Below are 24,420 nucleotides of genomic sequence, written 5' to 3' on the forward strand. Positions count from 1 at the left end.
TAACTTATAAATTTATTATTCCGGTCCTATTTGGGTGGTTATGAAAAATAGGTAACCTTAATTTTTTTAAATATTCTCCTAAAAAAATTTGAATTACGATTTATCTATTAAAAAAAAAGAAAGAGTACAAGCTTGAATGGTCACTCAAATCAATTTAAATATTAAAAGCATTTTTTTTTGTCTGTATAAAAATACTAATCCATTAACTTTGAAAACGTAAAGAAAAGCTCTACTAAAGCGTTATAGATAAATATAAATTATGATACAAATGGTATACAACTAATATATACGTTCTGTGTAAGGAATATACTATATATGTGAAATTTTATTATTTATATTAAATATAAAAAATGGGTAATAATAATAATAAAAGAATTAGAAATGAAAAAAGTTAAGATAATCAACCCCTGAATCATGATCATAGAAATGGAGAGAGAGAAAAGCTGGTCAACTGAATATCTCCCACCCACGTGTCGCAACCCCATCTTGCTCCCCACCGCTACATGGGCGTCCGCAAAACCTGCCTTCTCCACACGCCCCACCTCGTAACCAGGGTTTCAAGCTCAATGCTCCTCCTCTCTTTTCCTACTTCTTTCTCTCTCACACACACTTTTTCACCTCTTCCCCTTGATGCCTCTCCGCTTTAGCCTTCTTCCCACAATGTTTCTGAGCAGAAATCAACCCTTTATTTCTGAATTTTGCAGGTTTCTGGGTTAGTTTTCTTGGTTTCGAAAATGGATAGTTAATTGTGTAGAATGGGTGGTGTATGACACGGGTATTCTTGGTGTTTTGTGATGGATTGAGTTTATGGGTTGGGAGGGAGAAGAATGGGTCCGGAAACTGAAGTCTCGCCTCACACCATCTTAGCAGAAGGAGGAGGATGCTGTAAGGGCAATGTGGGTTCAGCCATGGAGGATATGAATGATGAGACATTGGACCATTCCAACCAGTTGAACATTGGGAAACCTCCTAGAAGCCTCTCTGTTATGCGGCATTGCATCAGCTCAGCTAGATTGACCGGCGCAGCTGATTGGGTGAGTAATGTGTTCCATCTCCATTAGCAATGTCACCACAAAAGTTCCAAAATTTTCCTTTTAATCTTCTGGGCATGCCAAACAATCATCAAATTCGAAGGCAACCAAAACCATTAATTTAATTTAATCAACTAGTTGTAAGAGTTCTTGGAAAAAAGCAGTTTATGGCTGCTTGAGTAGAGGGTCTTAGAGCTTGCATTCTCTCATAGGCAATATTAATCATGAAATAGCGCCCCTGTTCTGGGAAAAGAGCTTCCCACAATGGATTTTGCAGTTATAACCTTTACACTGTATTTTCCACAAATCTTCTATGCATTGACATGATTATAACCTTGAAAAGAGCGCCCCTGTCTCGTCTTCAGGAGTTGTGGATTGTTCATTTGTCCAATTTATTGACCACTCTTGCATGCCGTACACCCTCGGGGACAGGATATTGTCCGCTCTGAGGCCCCTTAACATGGCTTTAAAATGCATTGACATGATTAAGCAGAACCCATAAACTTTCTTCCCTAGCCGATGTAGAATATCACAAACACCTTCCATGCAGACACAATGTCCTTATTGTGTCTTATGAGATTACGGGGCTAAACAGACAAACATCCCTCATGGGGACAAACATACCCCATATTGGGGTCGGGATTAGCTCTGATACTATTTGTAATGATCCGCACTCAACCGTATAGATATTGTGTACTCTGGGCTCAAAAGGGTCCTTACGACTTTAAAACACGTTTATATGGTTAAGAGGAGCTCATACTTATATTGTGTCAGAAACTTTATTCTCTATCTGATGTAGGACATCACATGATATATCTATGTAGGCACAAACTTCCGAGTTCTGCAAAGCCACTTTATTGAAAGTGAGAGAATGACACAAGAATGTGCTTGTTATTCTCAAGTCCCTGAGGGTTTCCCTTGCTTTCTCTCCCAAGAGGGATGCAGTCAGGATTCAATTTGGTAGGCAATTTGCCTTCTTGATTGATGAAATCTGTCAATAAGAGAATATCTGATCATTTTTCTCTTTCGAATTCAATTTGGTTTGACTGTTTTAGAAGATGTAATTTTATAGTCTTATAAAATTTGTCATGTGTACAGTGCTCCACCGAATTTTTAGTGTCTACAATACTTTTTTGGTGCATTATTTCCTGACAACTAGACCATCTAGACCAGGAAATTTCGAGTCAACGCTAGCATTTGTTAATAAATTTTTTTCCCTAATATTGGGAAAGCATTTGTTTTTTGGTTTCTTGAGGTATATATTTGCTTACTGATTCAAAGCTTGCTTGGTTGATAATCATTTCATGTGACCAAGTATCTTAAGATTAAACCTGAACTAACTATTCCTCTATGTACCTCTGTTTAGGAGTCTGATATTGGCATTATTAGCTTAAAATCACCATCAAGTGAGAAATCTGGTTATTTACCCGTGCTTCGTTCGGGAAGCTGGTCTGAGATAGGGCCCAAACAATATATGGAGGACGAGTACATCTGCATCGATAATTTTCACAAGCATTTTGGTGCAGCTCCAAACATCCCTTCTCCTGGAGCATTTTATGGGGTACTTAACTCACTCTTTGTTTATTTTACTGCTATTATTTGAGTGGAACTTGTTGATTTCTTTATATTGAATAGCTTTATGATAATTATTTTCATTCTAGAAGTTCTATAGTCTATGCATTCCGGTCAATCAAGAATATCTGGACCATTTCCATAAACTTTGAATAATCCATAAGTGATTTCTAATGTGTTCTGAGCTTAGGAATTATTCATTTCGGGGACATCTAATGAAAGAAAGTGCATAATCAAAGAGTTTGTCATTCTGCTCTGTGATCATTGGAGTCACTGAATTCTTGTACTGGGGTTTTGTTGCTTATTTACAGGTGTTTGATGGACACGGTGGCATTGATGCAGCATCATTTACCAGAAAGAACATCCTCAAGTTTATTGTTGAGGATGCCCATTTCCCAGTAGGCATAAAAAAGGCTGTTAAGAGTGCTTTTGCAAAAGCTGATCATGCATTTGCTGATGCTAGCTCTCTTGATAGATCCTCTGGAACCACTGCTTTGATTGCCCTAATTTTTGGAAGGTGAGGAACTAAACTGACATGTTCCTGTTTACTTATGTGTGCAAAATAGTTCCTGATGTTTGTTGGGCTGTTTAATGTTGATACAATACAACATAAATTTAGAATTTTCTCTATATTTTTTACTTCATTGCATATTATACTAGAGTACTCTGTATCTATGAAATATATAACTTTAAATCTGAAAGAGAGACAGATAAGTGGGAAAAAAATTTCGAAATGAAAAAAATTCCCTGGCTCTTTTGGGTTCCGTTACTTTGAGCACGGAAGTTTAGGTTCAGTAATTTTAAGCTTAACAATAGTTTCTTTGGAGATTTTGTATCTTGTTATTAGTTACATTTGTGATTCCTGATGTCAAAATCAATGGTTTTGGCTTCAATCATTTATCTTTTATTGACTATGCCTCTAGAATGGTATTTTCTTACTAGATATCCTAGAGTAATACCTGACACGACAATGTTGCTTTTGGCGATGCACAATCTTTTGATGGCTGAATGAGAATTGTGTTTTGTCTTTCAGAAATAGAAGAAAAATGAAAATGACACAAAATGAGAGCTGTTTTGGAGAAAAATTCATAGGCTACTTTAAGGAAAACATCAAATATGAGTTTGTGTCTTGAAAAATGTGAGTTGTTTAACAAATGAAACTGATCCAGAGATGGACATATTCTTTGTTCTCAATTCTGATAATGAGAACATTTTTCAAAAGGCCATTTTCATTCCACTTCAAACAGAAGACCCTATGATGGTTCCCTATATAAATCATGACCCCTAATTCCTTCTTTTTTTTTTCTATGATCTAATTTTTCTTGAGCATCTCCACCAGAATAGGATGACCTGATTATGTCATTCTCTTGTGCCTCTTTAAGATGTAAGAGGGATTTGGACAAGTTGTAGTAACAAGGAGGATAACCTAAACCAAAAGTTTCTTAACTGGATGAGTTCATCATTGATCTGTTTTTTGGTTGAGTGTTTGTTGTTAGAGATGTGTTATGTTCTATACCTCTGGTTCGGTCTATGTCTGCTAAATCCAACCATCCTGCTGGGACCCTTTGGTCAATCTTCTAGTAGATGCCAATATAAATTTAAGCTACATAGAGTTGCTTCACTGTTTCAGATATATTTTCTTTTTCTTTTTATTCTTCTTTTCATTTTGGCTAGAGAACTTTGACATCATCCCCTGTGATCATTTGTTTGGCTATGTATTTAATTCCAGTACCATGCTGGTCGCTAATGCTGGGGATTCACGAGCCGTATTGGGCAAGCGGGGAAGAGCAGTTGAGCTCTCTAAAGACCACAAACCCAACTGCACATCTGAGAGACTAAGAATTGAGAAACTGGGCGGTGTCATTTATGATGGCTACCTCAATGGGCAACTATCAGTGGCCCGTGCTCTTGGAGACTGGCACATGAAGGGTCCCAAAGGTTCAAACTGCCCCCTAAGCTCCGAGCCAGAACTGCAGGAAATAATCCTCACAGAGGAAGATGAATTCCTGATACTAGGCTGCGATGGCCTGTGGGACGTGATGAGTAGCCAGTGTGCGGTGACAATGACTAGGAAGGAGCTCATGTCACACAATGACCCCGAGAGGTGCTCAAAAGAGCTTGTCAGAGAGGCACTCAAGCGCAACTCCTGTGACAACCTGACAGTAGTTGTGGTATGTTTCTCCCCAGACCCACCTCCACGGATCGAAATCCCGAAATCCCAGAGGAGGAGGAGCATATCAGCAGAAGGGCTGGACCTTCTCAAGGGTGTTTTGAACAGTAACATATAACAAGTGTTGTTAGGGCTTGTATAGATTGGAAATTGCAGTTTAAGCCTGTCAGTAGGGGAGTTTTGTGAGAGTTGATGACATTGCGGATCGTTTAACTTACTTTTGAGTCCTGTAAATCTGAGATTCTTTGGTGTCTGTCTTGAAAGTTGTTGCAGTATATTTCTTGTGCCTGGTACATACCAATCTTATCATGGTAAAGGCTTTGCATTAGCTGGTATCGATAATAATGGTTAGAACTTCAGCAACCGCCATTTTTTGGTGGAATTATATCTTATGTTTCCTGAGCATCACTATGTTGTTTGGCATGAAATATATGTAATTATTTATAGGGAAATTCTATTACACTTCATTTGGCAGTGTTTCTATCAAAATTGTTTTTAATGTAAGCGTTTTTTTTGTTTTTTTTTTAAAGTGTTTTTAAGAGAATTGACTGTTTAATATTATAAGCTATTTTTCAACATCATACATTATTTTAAAAATTTTTAAAAGTATTTCTTAAATTTTACTAAACATCTTATTTTTCTTTTAAATATATATATATATATTTTCTTATGGTAGAAGTACTTTTTAAAATCCCAATAGAAAAGCATATTATCTATTTACCTTTTTCATATTTAGATTATAATTTTTATATTCCATTGTATTTTGTTTAAACAACAAGTGCCTTTTGATTTGAAGCCCTTTAGGCTTTTCATGCAACTCAAATCTCGAGGTGTTAATTACATTCATTATGATTAACATTAAGTAATGTAGGACATTTTATTAATGGATAGGAATGGTAATTCAGGGTGTTCGATCAACCATATGAATCAAAATTGAAGACTTCCGGTATTCACATTAATGAAGGAATAGTAATTCGGGGTATTCAATCAACCACATGAATCAAATTGAAGAATTTCGGTATTCACAAATGAAGAAAAATATGGGAATTTATTTATTTATTTGCATCTTCAATTAACTTATTTTTAGTCTATTTGTAGGTAATTTTTTAAATGTTATATTATCTCAACAGAGAAATTATGGGAAACTAGCATTTAAAGTATAACATGTCACTCCCTATAAAACGCAACGTTTTACCTCACAACCAATGGTTCTTCTACATATTTCTAATAAGTTATTAGATTGAAAATTGGATTTTACAAATATATCGGTACTTCGATTTTATGGATATATCAGAAATATCGGTGGAACGAAAATTATTTATAATTCATAGAACTGCTTTGAAAAAAAACTTCAAAAAATGATAAAATAAGTAATAATACACATTTAAAGTTATTTTGTAAGTGTAATTGATATAGATGCGGTAAAAAAAAAAAACATTGTAGATAAAGATTTATCGGTAGATTTGATATTTGAATTTTAAGAATAATAAATATGAATTTTGAAAGTGTATAAAGTTAGAAGTGAGTTAAGAAATATTTGATTTTATTGAATAAAAACAATTTATACATGTGATATTGTAATAGTCTTTAATATCAAATTTTCATTATATTGTTAGATGAAAGGAGCTTATTTAGTTAAAGACAATATTTATTTAAAAAATTTTAAAATACTTTTATTAAAACCTGTTTTATTATATTTTAAATAAAAATTAAATTTATTTATATAAAATATTTTATTTTAAATTTAATTTATAAAATTTTATTAAAAATATATGATAAAAATTTTTTCTATTAACATTAACTTATTTAAATAATTAAAATTATTAGTAATTTATCTTATCAAATTAATTTTAATTCATAAAATATCGTTGGTAAATACCGAAATTTCAATCCATATTAATGATTTTTGAAAATTACCGAAATTTCAGTCTACCGATAATGGGTGACGAATATCGTGTCGGGGCTGGCCGATAAGCGATATTTCTCCGAAATATCGCCGAAATTTTTCGACATTTCAATCCTTGCTAATAACAAGTGTTGCACCACTCAAAACGCAACGTTTCACTCCGTCGGTGAAGGGCAAAAGGAAAAACACACTGCCTCACTCACGCCACCAAGCATGTCTTCACTGAAGGAGATTCTAACCCGGCGCCCGGTGTCGGCGACGATCCGCCTCACAGTTCCGGCCGGAGCAGCCCGGCCGGCACCACCGGTAGGACCGGCTCTGGGTCAGTACCGGTTGAATCTGATGGCGTTCTGCAAGGACTTCAACGCTCGAACGCAAAAGTACAAGCCGGATACGCCCATGGCCGTGACCATCACCGCCTACAAGGATAACACCTTCGAGTTTACCGTGAAGTCTCCGTCGGTCACCTGGTACCTCAAGAAGGCCGCCGGAATCGAGTTAGGCAGCGGCCGCCCCGGTCACGTCGTCGCCTCCAGCGTGACCTTAAAGCACATCTACGAGATTGCGAAGGTAAAGCAATCCGATCCTTATTGCCAGTACATGTCATTGGAATCCATTTGCAAATCCATTATTGGAACCGCAAATACCATGGGGATTCAGGTCGTCAAGGAATTGGATTGATTTCCAAAATTCTAGGGTTTTATCGGATCCTTCTGTTGGGTTGAAGAGGCAAGAATAATTTTGACATACATTTTTTCTTTATCTTTTAGATTTTTAGACGTTTGCCCTATTTGTTGTGTTTTAAATTGGATTGTGCTGAAGAGTTCAATCATGATTTGCACTTGAATTATATATATATTTTCGTTTGCAAATATTACAAGAAATGGGACATGTTAGAGGAGTACGTAGGTGACATATGAAGGTTTGGGAGTCAGGGCCTCTCTTCTTGTTTTGATGTATATGGAGGGAATGCAATGGAATTTGAAGAGGAGCAGTGCTTTCACCAGTCTCCAAAACTGGTTGGTTTAGGCTGTATCCAAAAATGTCAATGTTATGCTCCTGGATTTTGTTGATGGGATTAGTTAAGAGTGAGGGGTTGCAGTATGTTGTTTTCTCTTTTTCTGCACTTCTTAATTTTTGCTCATTGGTGTTCCCTATATGTTTCTCTTGTGCTTGGATTCTGCCGTTTCCTTTTGTTAGGCACTTATTATTAATTCATACTTCTCCTTGCTCCTCACCAAAGAGGAGAAAAGCATGTGATGATGTTGATAATTGGCCAAAAACTATGAAATTTTGCAAAGTTTATTTCATCTTAACATGGTAATTTGTTTTTCTGGAATGTAGTGAACCATTCTATTCTTTAAGCTTGGTATGATTGCAATGAGGGGAATATTTGAGTCAACACTTTCAGCTTGTAATCTTTTTTGAATTCCATTAAAATGGTGCCCAACAAAAAAGGAAGTGCAATCCTAGTACACAAAAAATACACAAACTGTACAAAGGTGAAGAGAAAAAAGAAAAACTTAAAGATGACACACCCATAACTAGGACATCCCTGAATGCCTGCAAATTTGAGAAAGGAAAGATTGTCAATTCTTTTAACACTAGTACACCACAAAATATAGCCTTAAGAAAACCATCCCTGACAGCCCATTCTGACCTCTCCATGCCTTCAACAACTCTTTTGCTCTGGGGTGATTCTCCACACTTCCTTGTGATTCTGGCAATAAAACTGTCATGTCAACTAAGTAACACATCTTTAACTGACTAAGGGAAGGACCCCCTAAGAAACCCTTGAACAAGAGACGATCATATGCCACAAGCTCAATGCCAATTTACACTGATTAAGAATGTATTCCATCAGCTCCTCATGTTGCTGCAGGGGCAACATAAATTACCCATTCTCCATCCTGTAATCATCAGCTGATCAATCATTATAATTATTCTCAAAACCATCTCCAAGCAGAAACGCCCACCTTAGAAGTTGGTTTTGAATCCTAGATCTCTCTTGCTGGTAAAGGAGTGTGTAACCCCCATCAGACACTGGTATCATGATCTAATAGAGAAAGAGCCCCTTCTTGTGTCAAATTAGGGCATGCCCTTAATTTGGAAATTGTGGAAAGTATGCATATGAAAAAGGCAAAGAAGAAAAGAGGATCCCCATAATTTTGATCAATTTGAAAAGTATCATATCTAGGGGATACCTTATATGAGTGAAGCCACTATTCAGGATCCTTGCCTTCTTTGAGCACACTATTGTTGGCCCTTGGGAAAGGGATCAGTGGATGACATAGATCAGGGATCAACGTCATATTAAGAAATATCATTGAAATCCATTCTACTTACTGGTAACTATTTCCATGTGGATTTGGTGGATACTAAAGAATGTAAGTGTGTGTTTCATTGTTTTGATTGGTACTTATAATATATTCTTATTTGCCTATTGAAGAAAAAGCTTGTGTTTCAATGTCCTCTAGAATTGATTTGTTTTATAGTTTTTCCCATTGCATTTGAGCTTTGAAGCTGCAAATCCACCTCCTTAATTGATACCCAAGTATTGATTGCTTACCAAGAGGAGAGCATTTGTTAGGGATCTGTCTACAGCTTTTGGTCAATCTGAAAGCACTTCTTCCCTGGATATGTGTGATGGAACATATGTAATTACAAACAAGAACACTCTATGGCAAACAAGGTTTTCTAACAGCAACCTCTTCTCTCTACATAGCCATTCTTAAAGAAGCACTTACCTTAAAGCTATAGCTACAGCATATGGGCCCTTAATCTTAGTAACCTTATTTAGCAATGAAATAGGTCGTAAAGTCATGTTGGAGTTGGTGAAGTTGACTTCAGCCAGAGCTGTGTGGAAGGTTTTTACTATTAAGCCAAGGATCAACTGTAAGCTCCATTTTATATGGTGGATATGAAAAAGGTAGGGGTGCCCTTTGTTTTTTGTTTGGAGGTGTAATACATTACTTTAATTTGATTAGGGGGAAAAAAGAAGAAAAAGAAGAAGAAAAACAACTAAAACCTTTCCAAAAGGAGGTGATTTCTTTGGATAACCTCTGGGATGGTTTTGAACTTTGTCACTTTGTCACTTTGTCCATCATTTACTCTAGGGAACATTTGATTGTCTTGCGGTGGTGAATTGTTGCATTGTGTTTCCATTTGCATTTGTATTGGAAGTTATGAAAACATACAAAAGCAATGGTGAGTGAGAATTTTTAGAACTATCAATTTTGGTACTGGTTCTCTTTCTGCTAGTAGCAGTTCCTGCAACAGCTTAACTTGAATTCTATTAGCTTATTACTGTGTCAGCATTAGCCTAAGCCTAGCCAGCCAAACTGGGAAGACAGCGGATCCGCCACCCTTGCTGTGATGTTTCTGAAATTGTATAATGGAGTTGGGTCGAGTCAAGGAAGAATTTTCGGTCTTTCTTTAATCATCTTCTGCTCTTGGGTTTGATTCAGTTTTTGTTCATGGGTCAAACTGTACAAAACATCCATGTCTGTCAAATGTGTTGGACTTTTGCCCATTTGCTTTCTCTCTCGAAAATCTCTTAATCTCCATCAGCCCTTATGTAAAATCCCTATCACCAGTTGGCATGAGAGGGAATCGCAAATGCGGCATTCAGCATTTACTATGGCATGAGCCAACGGTACTGGTGGTTAGAAGCCTCCTTTCCATGATTTAAAAATAGTTTTTTTTTTTTTTTTTAATTTCTAATATTATTTTATTATTCTTTTTTAAAAATAAAGTGAAATAAAGAACCATTTTAGAAAATAAGTACAAGTTTTTTTCACTAATTTTTTAAAATAAAAGGAAAACATAATAAATTTTTTTATAATAAAATAATATTGATATTTATTTAAATTACATGTACTTTTTTTAATTTCTTTTTAACTTTAATTTTTTTATTAATAAAATAAATTTCAAATCAAATTGTACTTAATAAATAAAATTTATTAGTTAAAAAAATAATTTGATTTAAAAATCAATTTAATTAATCCTAAAAAATCATAAAACTCGATTTAATGAGTTATAGGTCAATGATATTAGTAAGTTATGGATCAAAATTTATTTTAAATATTTAGGTTAGTTTTATATATATATATATATTAATCAAACAAATAAACTTCAAATTGAACAAGACTTGATAATTTGGATTTATTTATGAGTCTAATAATTTTTAAAAATAATTTAAAACTAAAAAAATAATCCAATCAATATTAGAAATTTATAGACAAAAATTAGTTTAAAATGATTTTAATGTTTTTCTTCAACATAGAACCATTGTTTTCTATTTTTTTTTTTACCTAGACAAATAAACTTCAAATTATACAAAATTTAATGTGTTGATTCATTAACAAGTTTAGTAATTTTTAAAAATAATTTGAAACTCAAATAATAAACTCATTAGTAGGATTAATTTATAAATAAAAATTAGTTCACTCTATTATTTTTTTTCTCCATATAATTATATTTTAATGAATTTTTTCATTATACAAATAAACTTTAAATCAAGTGATTCATTGTATTCAATTTATTAATGAATCTAATAATTTTTTTTTAAATAATATGGAACTAAAAAAATAGATTTAATCATTAAAAAAAATAATAGATCAAAACTGATATATTATGAATCATGATTTTATTGTTTTCCCTATATATATATATATATATATATGAATTTAGATAAATAAATTATAAATTAATAATTTAAATTATTTAATTAATTTTTAAAATTTTAAGAATAATTTTGAATTAAAAAAGTGAACTAATTAATTGTAGATTAAGTAAAAACATTTTAGAATATTATGAATATTATGTATATGTAATGAAAAACTTGACTCATTTACCTAGCTTTATTCATTATTCATTTTAAATCAAATATTATTAAAAATTATTATTATTTATTTAATAAAAAAATTAAAGATATTAATATCCTTATCTTTCTAACATGTACTAAAATATTATTTTTTTTTATAAAAAAATATAATTCATGATTTTATTATGATATTATTATTCATGTTTTATTATAAATTATTTTTATTAGCCCAAGTGTTCTCCTAATCAGGTTTTGATGATAACAAATTATGGTTAAGTGTCTAATTATTTTAAATGGTAAAGAATCTCAGGTATAAATTCGGAAATTTATCAAATGACCAAATGAATACAAGATCAAGACTTTGGGAAGACTTTTGATAATAGGAAATGAATGTAAGATGAATGCATGGGTACACTTAGGATTTTCATACCGTTTCATGCAATTTAGAAAACTCGGTTTATCCTTTAAGACTTCGATTTCATTAAAACCCGAGTTTTATCAAATGTACCTTAGACAAAACGTTTTAAAATTGACATATTATTTCACCTAAAGAACTTGTGTAAATGTTAGAAAAGAAAGGAATTGAAAAAGATAGGTTTTGGGGCCAAAAGGCTGAACCGGTCAAGGCTTTGGCCAATCGGCTCAACCGGTTGCCCTTATCTGGTCGAGGTTCGATCGAGGAGTGCCAAAAACACTCTCTCTCATCCAATAGCTTCCTCTTCCCGACTAAGGTTCACCCCTTCTTGGTTGAGGTTCGGTCGAGACAATGGTAACATGTCAAACATTAAATGCTCAAATGACTAGTGATCCGACCAACCCCTAACTCGATCGGTCGAGCCTACCTTTTGTTGTTTCTTAGAAACTTATAAATTGAGAGCTCTACTACATTTATGACGTAAGAGAACACTTGCAATCAATTGTCTACCTACCTGTTCTTGACCAAACATCTCTCATTTATTTCTTAGTGTATTAAATCATCACTTGCATATCCTTTAGTGCACTATTGTGTGTCATCATAGCTTTGTCTTGTATTTGAGTTATCCTTAAGTTAGGTTGAGAGATTCATTATTGTAAAAACCGAGTGTTAAAACCTTCAAGAGATTTGAATCTTGAAGAGATTGTGTAAGAACCCATTGGAACCGAAATCCAAGTGTAAGAAGATTGGAAACTTGGTTGAAGCTTCGAGTTAGTGGAACCCTCACTCAGTTAGGAGATTGAGGAGAGTGGACGTAGGCAAGGAAGTACCGAACCGCTATAAAACCCGAGTTTGAATTCTCTAACTCTATCTCTTTATTTTTGTTTATATTGTACTTGGACTTGTTGTGTTTGAAAAGATTTTAAAAAACCCAATTCACCCCCCATTTTGGGTGTTTTTTTTAATTAAGTATAACCTTTATTTTCTCAATTTTTTTTAGTTTATTTATTAAAATGTTATAGCGCTGATTGTGCATTCATGCCTTTCTTGCGATGATGATTGTCATCAGGGCGGAAATTAAACCTTAGCAAGATGGTCAACATAGTCATCTCTATGCGGATTAGACAATCATACCACTGGTGCCATTTGCTAACTATCATGCAAAAGTCTCGAACCATGAAGTTGATTGTGCATTTATGCTTGTCAATGTTGGTGATTGCGTGTAACAATTGATTGACACTGATTTTTAGGTATAAATGTCATTTAGTCAGTCGTTCAGGCATCAAGTGTGATTAATTATCTGTTCAATGTCTGAGAACTTCGATTGGGTTGATTTTCCTGTTTGAAGGTCCCAACCGACTTGGTCTATCCGTTCTATCTGGCATTATGGAAGGATTTCTTCTTTTCTTCTCTTACGCCAGACGGAGCTTATCTTGATCCAAACAGGGTAATCTCAAACGAGTTATCTGTTTATCTTGGTTGGCCAAAGGGTTTTGAATTTGGGGAGACCATGTGGAAGGAAGCTCCCCACACTTATGTTTATAGCATATATTAAAATAGTATTTTTTTAATAAAAAAAATATAATTCATGGTTTTATTATAATATTATTATTCATGTTTTATAAAAACTATTTTTTAGTTTATTTGTAATTACAAAAATATTTTCATTTCTAAAAAGGCATGTATTAAATTTAATTTATATTATATAAATTAAGTTTGTAATATTTTTACAAAACCAAAAAAAAATAAAATAAAAAATTAAACAATTAATCCAAGCAAGTTTTTTAAATTTTAAAAAAATTATTTTTTAAAAACAACTTGCCAAACATTCTTACTTTTAGAAAACACTACAAAAATATTTTTTATTCTTTAATTTAAAAACAGTTTTTAAAAGCAAGTTTTAAAAAGCATGGTAAAATACATCCTATTTTAGGTAAATTATCAATTGAGTATATCGTTTGGATACATTCTTGTTTTTCACATTTAAAAGCATAAAATAATAACCTTCTTATATATCAAATCTAATTGTGTAAGAACTCTTTAAAATTTACATTAAAAGCTAATTATTTTTAAAATTATTTAAATAATCAAGGTATTAAAACTTTTTCACCATTTCAAATTGTAATAATTTTTAAAGACATAATATAAATTATACTTCCAATTTGTCCGCGTGTCATTATTATATTCTCATCTTATCACCTATCCTTCTTCATGTTTTACATCACTCTTCCTTTTGTTTGGTTCGTATATGTCATCACCAATCAACATCGCCTTAGGGCCGCTAACTTCCTTTGGCCTCCTAACTTTAGAGATTAACCTTGCTTGTAGCATGTTTATATCAATCCACCTAATTTGTTAATTAAATTTATTGGGGTTAAAACACTCAATCCAAACGTAAATTGCATTTGAAATTGATTTTAAAAAATATTTTTAATATTTTTAATATTTAAATGATAAAATTTTTGAAGTATTAAAAATATGAAAAACATTTTTTAAATTTACTATCAAACGACTAACAATTTATAATCTCGAATATCCGTAATTTTATAATTTTGATGGACTTAAATAAATTACATATAAGTGAATATATATATGTAAATAGATTATTTGTGTTCGATTTATTATTATTATTATTATTTAACATGACAGGCTTCTTCGCAAAGCAGCCCAACTGATTATTAATCTGCAACCATTTATATTAAGAATTTTTGCTATATATGTAAAACCTATTTTTTTTTACTAATTAATCATAAGGTTTTGAGGCCCCTTGCCTTGCCTACATTTCCAAACTCAACTATTAAAAATTAAAATTAATTTATAATAACAGCTGTTAATCTTTTTCCAAAATAAAATTCTACTGAAAAGCTTTAATAAAAAAAAAAAATATTTAAGGGAATGATGTAAATATGTACTATTTATAAAATTAATATTTAAAGGCAACGGTGTCTGATTTTTTCTGATAATAATGACCCTCCACCATGGACTAAAGTAAACCCCCGACTCGAAGACGGTTGAAATCATTGAAAGATAGAACTAGCAATAAATTCAAGCTGTATTTAAACATTAATTGCGACTTGTCTGCGCCGTCGCTTTGCTTGTTTTGGACCGACTATCATCTTATATACAACTTGCCTCGTTCAATGGAAAAATCAAAAATCATCATTCTATTCTCTCCCCAGTGGTGTCCTCCTCCGTGTATCCGCATCTTTCTTCTGAATTTCAGAATTGTTTTGAAATAGAGTTGTGGAAGAGATCGAAAGCAGTAACCCAGAAGATGGGGTTTGAGAAAGAAGCCAGCACCTCCTCCTATGGCCTTGATTCTGTGCCTAGAGAAGACACCCCACTGCTGTCCAAGTCCAGACCCCTCTCTTCCCAAACCAAGACCTTTGCCAACGTCTTCATAGCCATAGTTGGGGCCGGCGTCCTCGGCCTACCTTACACCTTCAAGAGAACGGGATGGGTATTGGGGTCTTTGATGCTCTTCGCCGTTGCTATCCTTACCTACCACTGTATGATGCTCCTGGTCCACACTCGCCGGAAACTCGACTCCCTCCACGGCTTCTCCAAGATCGCCTCCTTCGGCGACCTGGGCTTCGCCGTCTGCGGCTCCTTCGGACGGATCGCCGTGGACGCCATGATCGTTCTCTCCCAGGCTGGGTTCTGCATCAGCTACCTCATCTTCATTGCCAACACTCTGGCGTACGTTTCCAACAGCTCGCCCTCGCTTCCGATTCTGGGTTTAACTCCCAAATCGCTCTACATCTGGGGTTGCTTTCCGTTTCAACTGGGGTTGAATTCGATTCCCACGCTGACTCACTTAGCTCCCTTGAGTATTTTCGCGGATGTGGTCGAGATCGGAGCCATGGGCGTGGTTATGGTGGAAGATGTATTGATTTTTCTGAAGCAAAGGCCTGCCCTGCGGGCTTTTGGGGGTTTCTCTGTTTTCTTCTATGGTCTGGGCGTTGCTGTCTACGCCTTTGAAGGAATCGGCATGGTCTTGCCATTAGAATCAGAGGCTAAAGACAAAGACAAATTCGGAAAAGTTCTCGCCCTGTCCATGGCCTTCATTTCTGTGATGTACGGAGGGTTCGGCGCTTTGGGCTACTTCGCATTCGGGGAAGAAACCAAAGACATTATCACCACCAATCTGGGGCAAGGTCCGCTGAGCATCATGGTTCAGTTGGGTCTCTGTGTGAACCTCTTCTTCACTTTTCCTCTCATGATGAACCCCGTCTACGAAGTGATGGAGAGGCGGTTCCGTGATGGCGCCTACTGCCTCTGGCTGAGATGGGTGGCGGTGCTGGGGGTGATCCTGGTGGCTCTGATGGTCCCCAATTTCGCAGACTTCTTATCTCTAGTGGGCAGCAGTGTGTGCTGTGTTCTGGCCTTTGTGTTGCCCTCTTTGTTTCATCTGATAGTCTTCAAGGATCAGCTGAGCAGGAAAGGCAAGGCTTTGGATGTGGCCATTCTGGTTCTTGGACTGGTTTTTGGAGTCTCTGGAACCTGGTCTTCTCTTTTGGAAATCGTCTCGCCCAGTGCCTGATCACACCCATCATAAGTAATACCACAATCAGTACTTGCAAGCTGGAAATTATAATATTTTGTGATCAAAATATGAGATTTGGCTTGTTTTTCTATCCATGGATCTTGCTCTGAATCATTTTTGTAATTTGGTTTTGGTTTTTGCCCACTGTCGGTGGATAACAGTAGTGTTTGCTGATATTTTGGGTAGATCAGATCTCCTTATGGTCTAAAGATTTCAGATACATTATTACAAATGTGACAATTGCCACAACTAAAAAACAAAAAAAAAAACTCAGAATTGCCCTTGAAGCATGGTTTGGAGCCGCCCCTGTGTGCCCAAGTATGGAGAAGAAATGGGGCTATAGGGACACGAAATAGCTAGGAAAGAGTTACGAGTTATATTAAAAATTTGTGTGGGCTTCTTTCTTCGCCCGCTCACCCACCCGTACAATCTCTTCTTTCCCCCTCCCACCTTTTCCTACTTACTTTTTGCATGCTCTCTAGAAATTTTATTTTTAAGTGTTTTTTAGTGTATATATGTATATATAGAGCACTTTTCATAGAGAATAAGGCGAAATAAATTTATATATATAGCTCTAATTTGATTTTGACTGTACATTTTTTTTTCTTATTTTAAAATAAAAAAATAAAAGAAGTGGAGGTGTGAAGGGATAGAATAGATGTGACGTGGAAGAGGATAATAAATATACACAAAAGGGCTGGGTGGGTTTCACACGTCAGTGTCACAGGGGCTTAGGCCCCCGGTTCGTGTGCAAAAGGAACAAGGAAGAAGTGCCACATCATGCGACATGACGTTTGTTCATACGGAGCCGTGTCCGCTTTTAATACACTCTCCGTGAAAAAAATGGAAAATTTTGGGCAGACTATTAAAAAATATAAGAATAATTTTATAATTTATATTATTATTTTTATTTTTTTTTAAAAGACAAAAATATGTTGCTTCTCGTAAAAGTCATTTTTTAAAACTTATTCAGAAAGTTTTTATACATTCCATGAAAAAAAAAAAAAGACTTTAAATGCCCAAATAATACCCTAATTTAAGCGATTTATGTGGGGCGTCGCTCAGTTTCGTTTCCAAAAGGGAAAAGAAAAAGAGAAAATATGTTGGGCCTAGGGCGACGAACTTTGCCCAAACCCACATCCACGAAATGGGCCAGAAGCCCATTTCAATTCTTTTAGGAAGCGAGATTATGGCAGTTGGCGCTTCCCCACTTTGATTACGCCACTCCACCAAACTTAACCCAACCCCGACGCGCATGTAGCAGAGAGGGGCAAAATCGGAAACACGGGTGTCGTCTTTTAAAAGGGAGGCATGGAAAGAAGAAAAAGGAGAGAAAAGTGGAAGGGGCTTCAGCCTTGTGTTGAAGGCCACACATCATAACAGTCTCTCCTCCTCTGAAGGAAAATTCTTCCGTCTAAATTTCCACATCAAATACGAGGAAAAATCGAAGAATTTTTTTTATTCAATTCGCAGAATCATCCGAAACGTAAGCTCAGGATTCAAATCGGAGATCAGACGGAGGTGAAGCGATGTCGTGTTCATCGTCGTCGGCGTCGGAGGAAGAGGACGAGGGCACCGACTCCTACCGCAAAGGAGGCTACCACGCCGTCCGAGTCGGCGATCCGTTCTCCGGAGGTCGGTACATCGCGCAGAGGAAGCTCGGTTGGGGCGAGTTCTCCACCGTCTGGCTTGCTTACGACACGCGATCCTCTGTACGTTCTTCTTCTCTCTTTCATTCTGATTTATCTATCTTCTTCTTCTTCTTTTTTTTTTTTTCCCTCGAAAGCGGCGTTACTTTTTGGTCTTCGTTCACGTTTTTTGTTGCGCGATCCTCTGTTGGTTATTCTCTCTTTGATTCTAATTTATTTATTTATTGTGTGAAATTTATATTGGAGCATGAAAGCTATGAGAGGTGTTGTTTTTTTGTGTTCATTTCTGTATTTTTTTTACGCGATCATTCTGATTTATTTATTTAGTTTTTTGTTGCGTGAAATTTATATTGGAGTTTGAAAATTACGAGCGTTGTTGATTTTTGTGTTCATTTTTGCATTTTGTCGCGCGATCCTTTGTACGTTTTCTCTCTCTTTGATTCTGATTTATATTTTTTTTTTTTGCTTGGAATTTTTGTTTTCATTTATGTATGTTGTTATTCCAGAAATTGAGAGAATCATCAGCAAAAGATCTTCGTTCTTTCTACAATAAGCGCCTTCTTTATCATATTTTAATGTGATTTTTCAATTCGTAAACCAATCAATTTTTCATTTAATATGTATATATCCTTATTTGCAAGGGACGATGACTTTGTCATTTCTAGATTTGATTATTTTGATTTATTTTAAGAGAAAAAAATTGGTTGGATTGAGTCTATTTTTTATTGGATCAGTGTTTAAATGACCATATGTTTTCGTGTGTTATTTAGCTCTTTTATCAAGATCTATCCCCCTGTAGAATGATTCTAAAATTCATCCATATTTACCTAATTTGAACTTCAATGGGAACATTGGATTCAACTAGAGCAAATTTTGGACAAAAATTCTGCCATTAATTTGTAAAATTTAGCACGCTACTCATAAATCCTGTGAAATTTTAAATGAAAATAGGATTCAGGTTTAAATTCGACTCTCAAATCACCAGTAGTTTTGCTACATATAGATGGTATCCAAACTTTCCCTACTGTCCATCCCTTCTTTCTGCATGATTTTGTTCACTACAACCACAAGCATCCAAATTTTAAAAAGAAAAAGTTCTGATTGTGCATAGAGTTGGCTGAGTACATAATTAAATTATATTCCCTAGATAAAGGAGTAAAAGATGTGTCTTCTTTTGAGATAATTGGTAGTTTAACATGGTTTCAAAGCTTTCATCCAAAAAAGTCTTTAGCTTGAGTCTCTTCATATTCCCCTTTTTTGTTGTTTATAGTTGATTATTTCTCTTCACGTGTGGCTTGGGGCTACAAATGAGGAGGTAACTAGTAATTTAAAGACATAGAGAATGCGGTTTATGTTTCCTATCAAGAGAGCATATAATGCTTCTTCGATCTAACCAAACCACTATTTAGCTCTCATTTTTGTATCATATATTTTTTCCATTCTATATAATATGGTGAGATCGCAAAAAATCACATCCCTAAAATGATATTCATCATGCTGTGGGGATGAGCTTCACTTAGCATCTGAAGATTAAAATCCATGCTTGTGAATGCAATCATTAGAAAAATGAGCTATTGCCACAAACATTGGGATGAAAACCATTTTGGTTTTCGTGAAATGCAATTTTTCAAATTTTCATTACCATGTGGGATGTTACAGCTTCCTTCAATGGCTCCACTTTTGATAAAAATTTTCAGCCAAATGCTATTTGAATCTCATAGAGCCATTCAATTCCATGGAACTACCATATGCATTCTAAAGATTGAAATCCCTCGCAATCACTTTCTATTTGGATGCACAGTTCACAATTATTTATGACATAATTGTGTTTTTTGACAAAATATTTTCTGTTCCATAAGAAGGATTAGGCAGTCTTGTAGTAGGTAGACATTGCCTGTTATAATTATTAATTGGGCATTAGAACACACAAAATAAACAAGAGTAACTGCAGACAACAAGGACCAGTCAGATAATATCTTTAATTGAGATGTTGGTTGGTCTGAGTAATTCATTATATATCTTAGAGCCAAACGCCTATTGTCCTGTGGGATTAAAACAAAAGAAGAAAAGAAAGAAAAGTTATTGCACAGTGATGCAAAATTTATTTGCTAGGGTCATCATTTCTTAACAAACTATTTGGAGATGTCAACTTCAAGAATAAATGGACCCTCATGCTTCAAACTTCTGGTTTACCATAGTATTTTGTTGGTTTTCATTAATTTGCATATCTCATTAAAATAGTATCTTGGAAGGGTCATTTCTTTTTATATATGCTGTCTCCATCTCTTGCATTGCCTTTCCCAATTGATCTTAAATTTATTTTCTTCAGTACCTAATGCTTACCTTTTTTAACGGACAGAAATACGTTGCTCTAAAGATCCAGAAAAGTGCAGTACAATTTGCTCAAGCTGCTCTTCATGAGATTGAAGTCCTTTCAGTTATTGCTAATGGTGACCCCTCAAATTCCAAGTGTGTTGTGCGACTGATTGACCATTTTAAGCACACAGGGCCAAATGGACAGCATGTCTGCATGGTACTAGAATTTCTTGGTGATAGTATACTTCGGCTGATCAAGTATAACCGTTATAAAGGGCTTGAATTTAATAAAGTTCGGGAGATCTGCAAATGCATTTTGACAGGTCTGGATTACATGCATAGAGAACTTGGTATAATCCACACAGACCTAAAACCTGAAAATATCCTTCTCTTTTCCACCATTGATCCTGCCAAAGACCCAATCAGGTCTGGCCTAACCCCAATTCTTGAAAGGCCTGAAGGAAACCCCACTGGTGGAGTTACTATAAATAGTATTGAGAAAAAGCTGAAAGCAAGGGCAAGGAGAGCAGTGGCTAAAATATCAGGAAAAAGAGCTTCAATGGGAGGAGAGACTCCAAAGGCTGAGAGATCTCTGGACGGGATTGATGTGAGATGCAAGATTGTGGATTTTGGAAATGCATGTTGGGCAGACAGACAATTCACAGAAGAAATTCAAACAAGGCAGTATCGAGCTCCTGAAGTTGTGCTCAAGGCTGGGTACTCCACCTCTGTTGATATGTGGTCGTTTGCTTGCACTGCCTTTGAGCTTGCTACTGGTGACATGCTGTTTGCTCCCAAAAATGGACAAGGTTATAGCGAGGATGAGGTAGGATGGTTTACCTATGCTTCATTTTGATTTAATTCATTGCATGCCTAGCATGATGTTGATGTACTATTAAAACTGATGCTATGGTATTGAAGTATTGGAAACATTGTAGGAGCACTTACTGACTGCATCAAATATCAATATCTATCCAGAATGGGTTGGAAGATGGAAAATTTTCCTTTTTTGGGCATAAAGGAAAATATTATCATGCATACTGAAAAAGATAATGCTATATTGATGCAGTTGTGTTAGAGCCTTTTTGGTGGTGACTCTAAGAAGTACTTCTAACTTTTCTAATACTTAAAATTTTTTATTAAAAAAGTTATTTTCAAGTGCTAGAAAGGTTATAAACGTTTCATAGAATCACTGTCACTACCAAACAAGTTCTTTGATTGATATCAAAGTTAATATGTTATATGGGCACTTTTCCCATAATCCAAGAACAGGATAAATAATCCTTGTGATATATTTGTTAGGCTATACTCCACCTTTATCCCTTCTCAGTTGGAAAAAAGTTGACACACAGGTTTGTTTCAGAGGTTCTGTTGAATTTGTTAAAACGGGTTTTTGATGTATTGATGTAGTGTAGTGGATTGATTCTGAAGTTTGGGTTTTCTGTTAACTACCTAGGGAATGATCCTAACTAGACTCTATGTGATTCCCATTTTATTATTATTAACTCTGGTTGATTCTTAAATATGACTAATAAAATTGTTATCAATTGTTGGTTATGAAAAATGCTTGTGACTTCAAGCCATATTTCATGGAACTATTTGTATAGGCCAACATATTAAAAAAATTGTTGTTGATCGGTTTGGTTTCAGGATCACCTTGCTCTGATGATGGAACTCCTTGGAAAAATACCTCGGAAGGTGGGCACATTATGCCTCTATTTCGGTTTGCTTTCCGAAATACTCATTTTTAGCACTTACCCGCCTTTCATTAGCTCTCTGACAATTATATGCAATATCCATATATCCATGCTTGATAAGCAGGTAGCCATTGGGGGAGCTCGATCAAAAGACCTCTTTGACAGACATGGGGATCTGAAAAGAATCCGAAGGCTGAAATTCTGGCCACTTGACCGAATACTGGTTGATAGATACAAATTTTCTGAATCTGATGCACGTGAGTTTGCAGACTTTCTGGTTCCCCTTCTCGATTTTGCACCAGAGAAGCGGCCAACTGCTCAGCAGTGCCTGCAACACCCATGGCTCAATCTCACCAATTTGGCCGCGAATGAGACCAAGAGCAAATCTAACGTGGAGAAATTAGATGTTGGGATGAGCAAACTTCAGATTGAGGTGGGTAAGTGAAGAAGGGAATGAATGAAGGCGCCGGCACTCACTGCCCCGGAACCCGGACCTTTGCTAAGCCCCTCCCTCCACCTGCGTGAGTATGTTTGTGATTTATTTTGGGTTTGTTAAGATTTCAATAAGAATCAATTTTTTTATTAACTAAGATGTAAATTAGTGAATGATTATTGTGAGGAAATGACATGAGGGAGACAAACTTGACTACCTTGTCTAACGAACTTATTTATTGTCACCACAACAGTAATATTATTAATTCATGTTAATATTCCAAGTTTTTTCCAATTTGAAAGGAATTGCCCATTTCCTTCCAGGAAAGATTTTCAGAAGCGCCCGCTCCCCCCGACAAGGGAAAAAAAAAATTAAATGAAAATGATAATAAAGGTACTTGTCCAACTTTTTATACTTTTTGCGTCTTCCACTCAACTTGTGGTCCTTTTAGTGTTTATGTTTGATTCCTACAAAATCTGAGGGGAAAGAAAAAAAAAAAAGTTGATAATTTTTTTTTTATATTTTTTTTAACTTATTTTATTTATTTTAACTCATTATATAAAAATTAATTAAGCTAAATATACATAAAATTTTAATTAATTTTATATTTTTTTATAAAATAATCAAATATAAAAAAATTATTATATTTATTTTTTTAATATTTTTCGATAATCAAACACAACCTAAAACTCTTGATAGTTGCAAACTCTTGTCCTTTTATCTAAATCAGCATAAGTGTGAAAATATTTGGGGTCTTTATAAACACGTTTCAATGTCATACAAAAATGATGTTTAATTAGAAATGATCACATAAAAAAGTGTTAGTTAATAAAAAATAATCACAGAGCAAAAATATTCTATTTTATTTTTACTTTAGATTTTATTTATTTGAACCCTTGTCGTTTTCTTTTTCAATCTTTTTTCTTTACATTGGACTTATTATCTTGCGTATAGTTGTTTTTTTTGTTTGTTTATACTTTTATATATATATATATATATATAAAAGTACATAGGTATAGCAGCACTTGGAAAGTTGTACCTGATTGGAATCGGAACATTTAGGCATGAAACGATGCTATGTAGGCCTAAATATAGCGCCATGTACCTGATTGGCAACGGAGCATTCCATAGAAAAATAAGTGATAATCAGTGGATCTGGCATAAACTCGAGCAATCATTATACTTTCATTCCATTTCATGCATTATATTCCAACTAGTAAATGCCGCATCAATGACTTTAGCCATTAGTGAACACTTGGATTCCTCTTCACCTGGCTCATCATTTTTTATTGGAGTGTCGTTTTTTACTTTGTCGCCATGTGATGTACCGATCATGAGTCATTAATCACGCATTATTCAATCATTATCGCATATTATTATGAATTCATGAATTTAGTAACCGGGGGGCTATATCACACTATTTGACTACGAATGCTGAGAATGATAAAAGTGTAGAAGAGAAAATATATCATGAGCTCAGAATCAATGTCTGACAACTTACAATCATGAGGAAAACAAGATTGGATGCTCACTTGAGTCACTATTACCATTCTTCAATCTACAGTAAGGAAGTTGTCAGAAGGCTTTCATCGAGAGGATGCTCACTCGAGTCACTATTACCAGTCTTCAATCTACAGTAAATAAGCTGTCAGAAGCGGGAAAGAAGGCACGCGATATCATGACTCATCGTGGGAAAACGTTATGACAGTGAATTGGAAGCATATTGAACTCAAAATCCGGGCTTTTAAAGCGTATGGCCGAATTTGAACCATCAAATGAAGGTATGAAGAAATAAGAGAAACAAGACTCGGATGTGAAAAAATTGGGATTAGAATATGCAAAGATGAGACACAGATGAAT

General features: G+C 34.9%; 4 protein-coding genes across 4 annotated transcripts; all 4 read left to right on the forward strand.

Moving 5' to 3' along the window:
- Window positions 1–515: 515 nt before the first annotated feature.
- On the forward strand, window positions 516–5,217 carry LOC117917608 (probable protein phosphatase 2C 47). Its single transcript, XM_034833935.1, has 4 exons — window positions 516–1,034; window positions 2,398–2,592; window positions 2,915–3,120; window positions 4,333–5,217. Exons 1-4 carry the CDS (start codon window positions 828–830, stop codon window positions 4,889–4,891), a joined length of 1,167 nt encoding a protein of 388 aa, XP_034689826.1. The 5' UTR covers window positions 516–827; the 3' UTR covers window positions 4,892–5,217.
- Window positions 5,218–6,838: 1,621 nt separating this feature from the next.
- LOC117918739 (54S ribosomal protein L19, mitochondrial) lies at window positions 6,839–7,832 on the forward strand. Its single transcript, XM_034835601.1, has one exon. It carries the CDS (start codon window positions 6,893–6,895, stop codon window positions 7,358–7,360), a length of 468 nt encoding a protein of 155 aa, XP_034691492.1. The 5' UTR covers window positions 6,839–6,892; the 3' UTR covers window positions 7,361–7,832.
- Window positions 7,833–14,989: 7,157 nt separating this feature from the next.
- Window positions 14,990–16,670, forward strand: LOC117918972 (amino acid transporter AVT3B-like). The gene has a single exon (XM_034835971.1). The coding sequence runs from the start codon at window positions 15,194–15,196 to the stop codon at window positions 16,460–16,462; it is 1,269 nt and encodes a 422-aa protein (XP_034691862.1). The 5' UTR covers window positions 14,990–15,193; the 3' UTR covers window positions 16,463–16,670.
- A 1,115-nt stretch (window positions 16,671–17,785) lies between these two features.
- Window positions 17,786–22,843, forward strand: LOC117917930 (SRSF protein kinase 1). The gene is made up of 4 exons (XM_034834398.1): window positions 17,786–18,177; window positions 20,474–21,256; window positions 22,081–22,128; window positions 22,252–22,843. Exons 1-4 carry the CDS (start codon window positions 17,995–17,997, stop codon window positions 22,570–22,572), a joined length of 1,335 nt encoding a protein of 444 aa, XP_034690289.1. The 5' UTR covers window positions 17,786–17,994; the 3' UTR covers window positions 22,573–22,843.
- Window positions 22,844–24,420: the final 1,577 nt, after the last annotated feature.

The sequence above is a fragment of the Vitis riparia genome, chromosome 7 (assembly GCF_004353265.1).
Source record: "Vitis riparia cultivar Riparia Gloire de Montpellier isolate 1030 chromosome 7, EGFV_Vit.rip_1.0, whole genome shotgun sequence".
Taxonomy (NCBI): domain Eukaryota; kingdom Viridiplantae; phylum Streptophyta; class Magnoliopsida; order Vitales; family Vitaceae; genus Vitis; species Vitis riparia.

Excerpts from the sequence above, each read along its gene's own strand:
- LOC117917608 (XM_034833935.1), top strand. The coding sequence starts at position 828 with ATGGGTCCGGAAACTGAAGTCTCGCCTCACACCATCTTAGCAGAAGGA. Across the intron at positions 1,035-2,397 it reads TGACCGGCGCAGCTGATTGG|GAGTCTGATATTGGCATTAT; the intron begins GTGAGTAATGTG and ends ACCTCTGTTTAG. Across the intron at positions 3,121-4,332 it reads ATTGCCCTAATTTTTGGAAG|TACCATGCTGGTCGCTAATG; the intron begins GTGAGGAACTAA and ends ATTTAATTCCAG.
- LOC117918739 (XM_034835601.1), top strand. The coding sequence starts at position 6,893 with ATGTCTTCACTGAAGGAGATTCTAACCCGGCGCCCGGTGTCGGCGACG.
- LOC117918972 (XM_034835971.1), top strand. The coding sequence starts at position 15,194 with ATGGGGTTTGAGAAAGAAGCCAGCACCTCCTCCTATGGCCTTGATTCT.
- LOC117917930 (XM_034834398.1), top strand. The coding sequence starts at position 17,995 with ATGTCGTGTTCATCGTCGTCGGCGTCGGAGGAAGAGGACGAGGGCACC. Across the intron at positions 21,257-22,080 it reads AAGGTTATAGCGAGGATGAG|GATCACCTTGCTCTGATGAT; the intron begins GTAGGATGGTTT and ends GTTTGGTTTCAG. Across the intron at positions 22,129-22,251 it reads TTGGAAAAATACCTCGGAAG|GTAGCCATTGGGGGAGCTCG; the intron begins GTGGGCACATTA and ends CTTGATAAGCAG.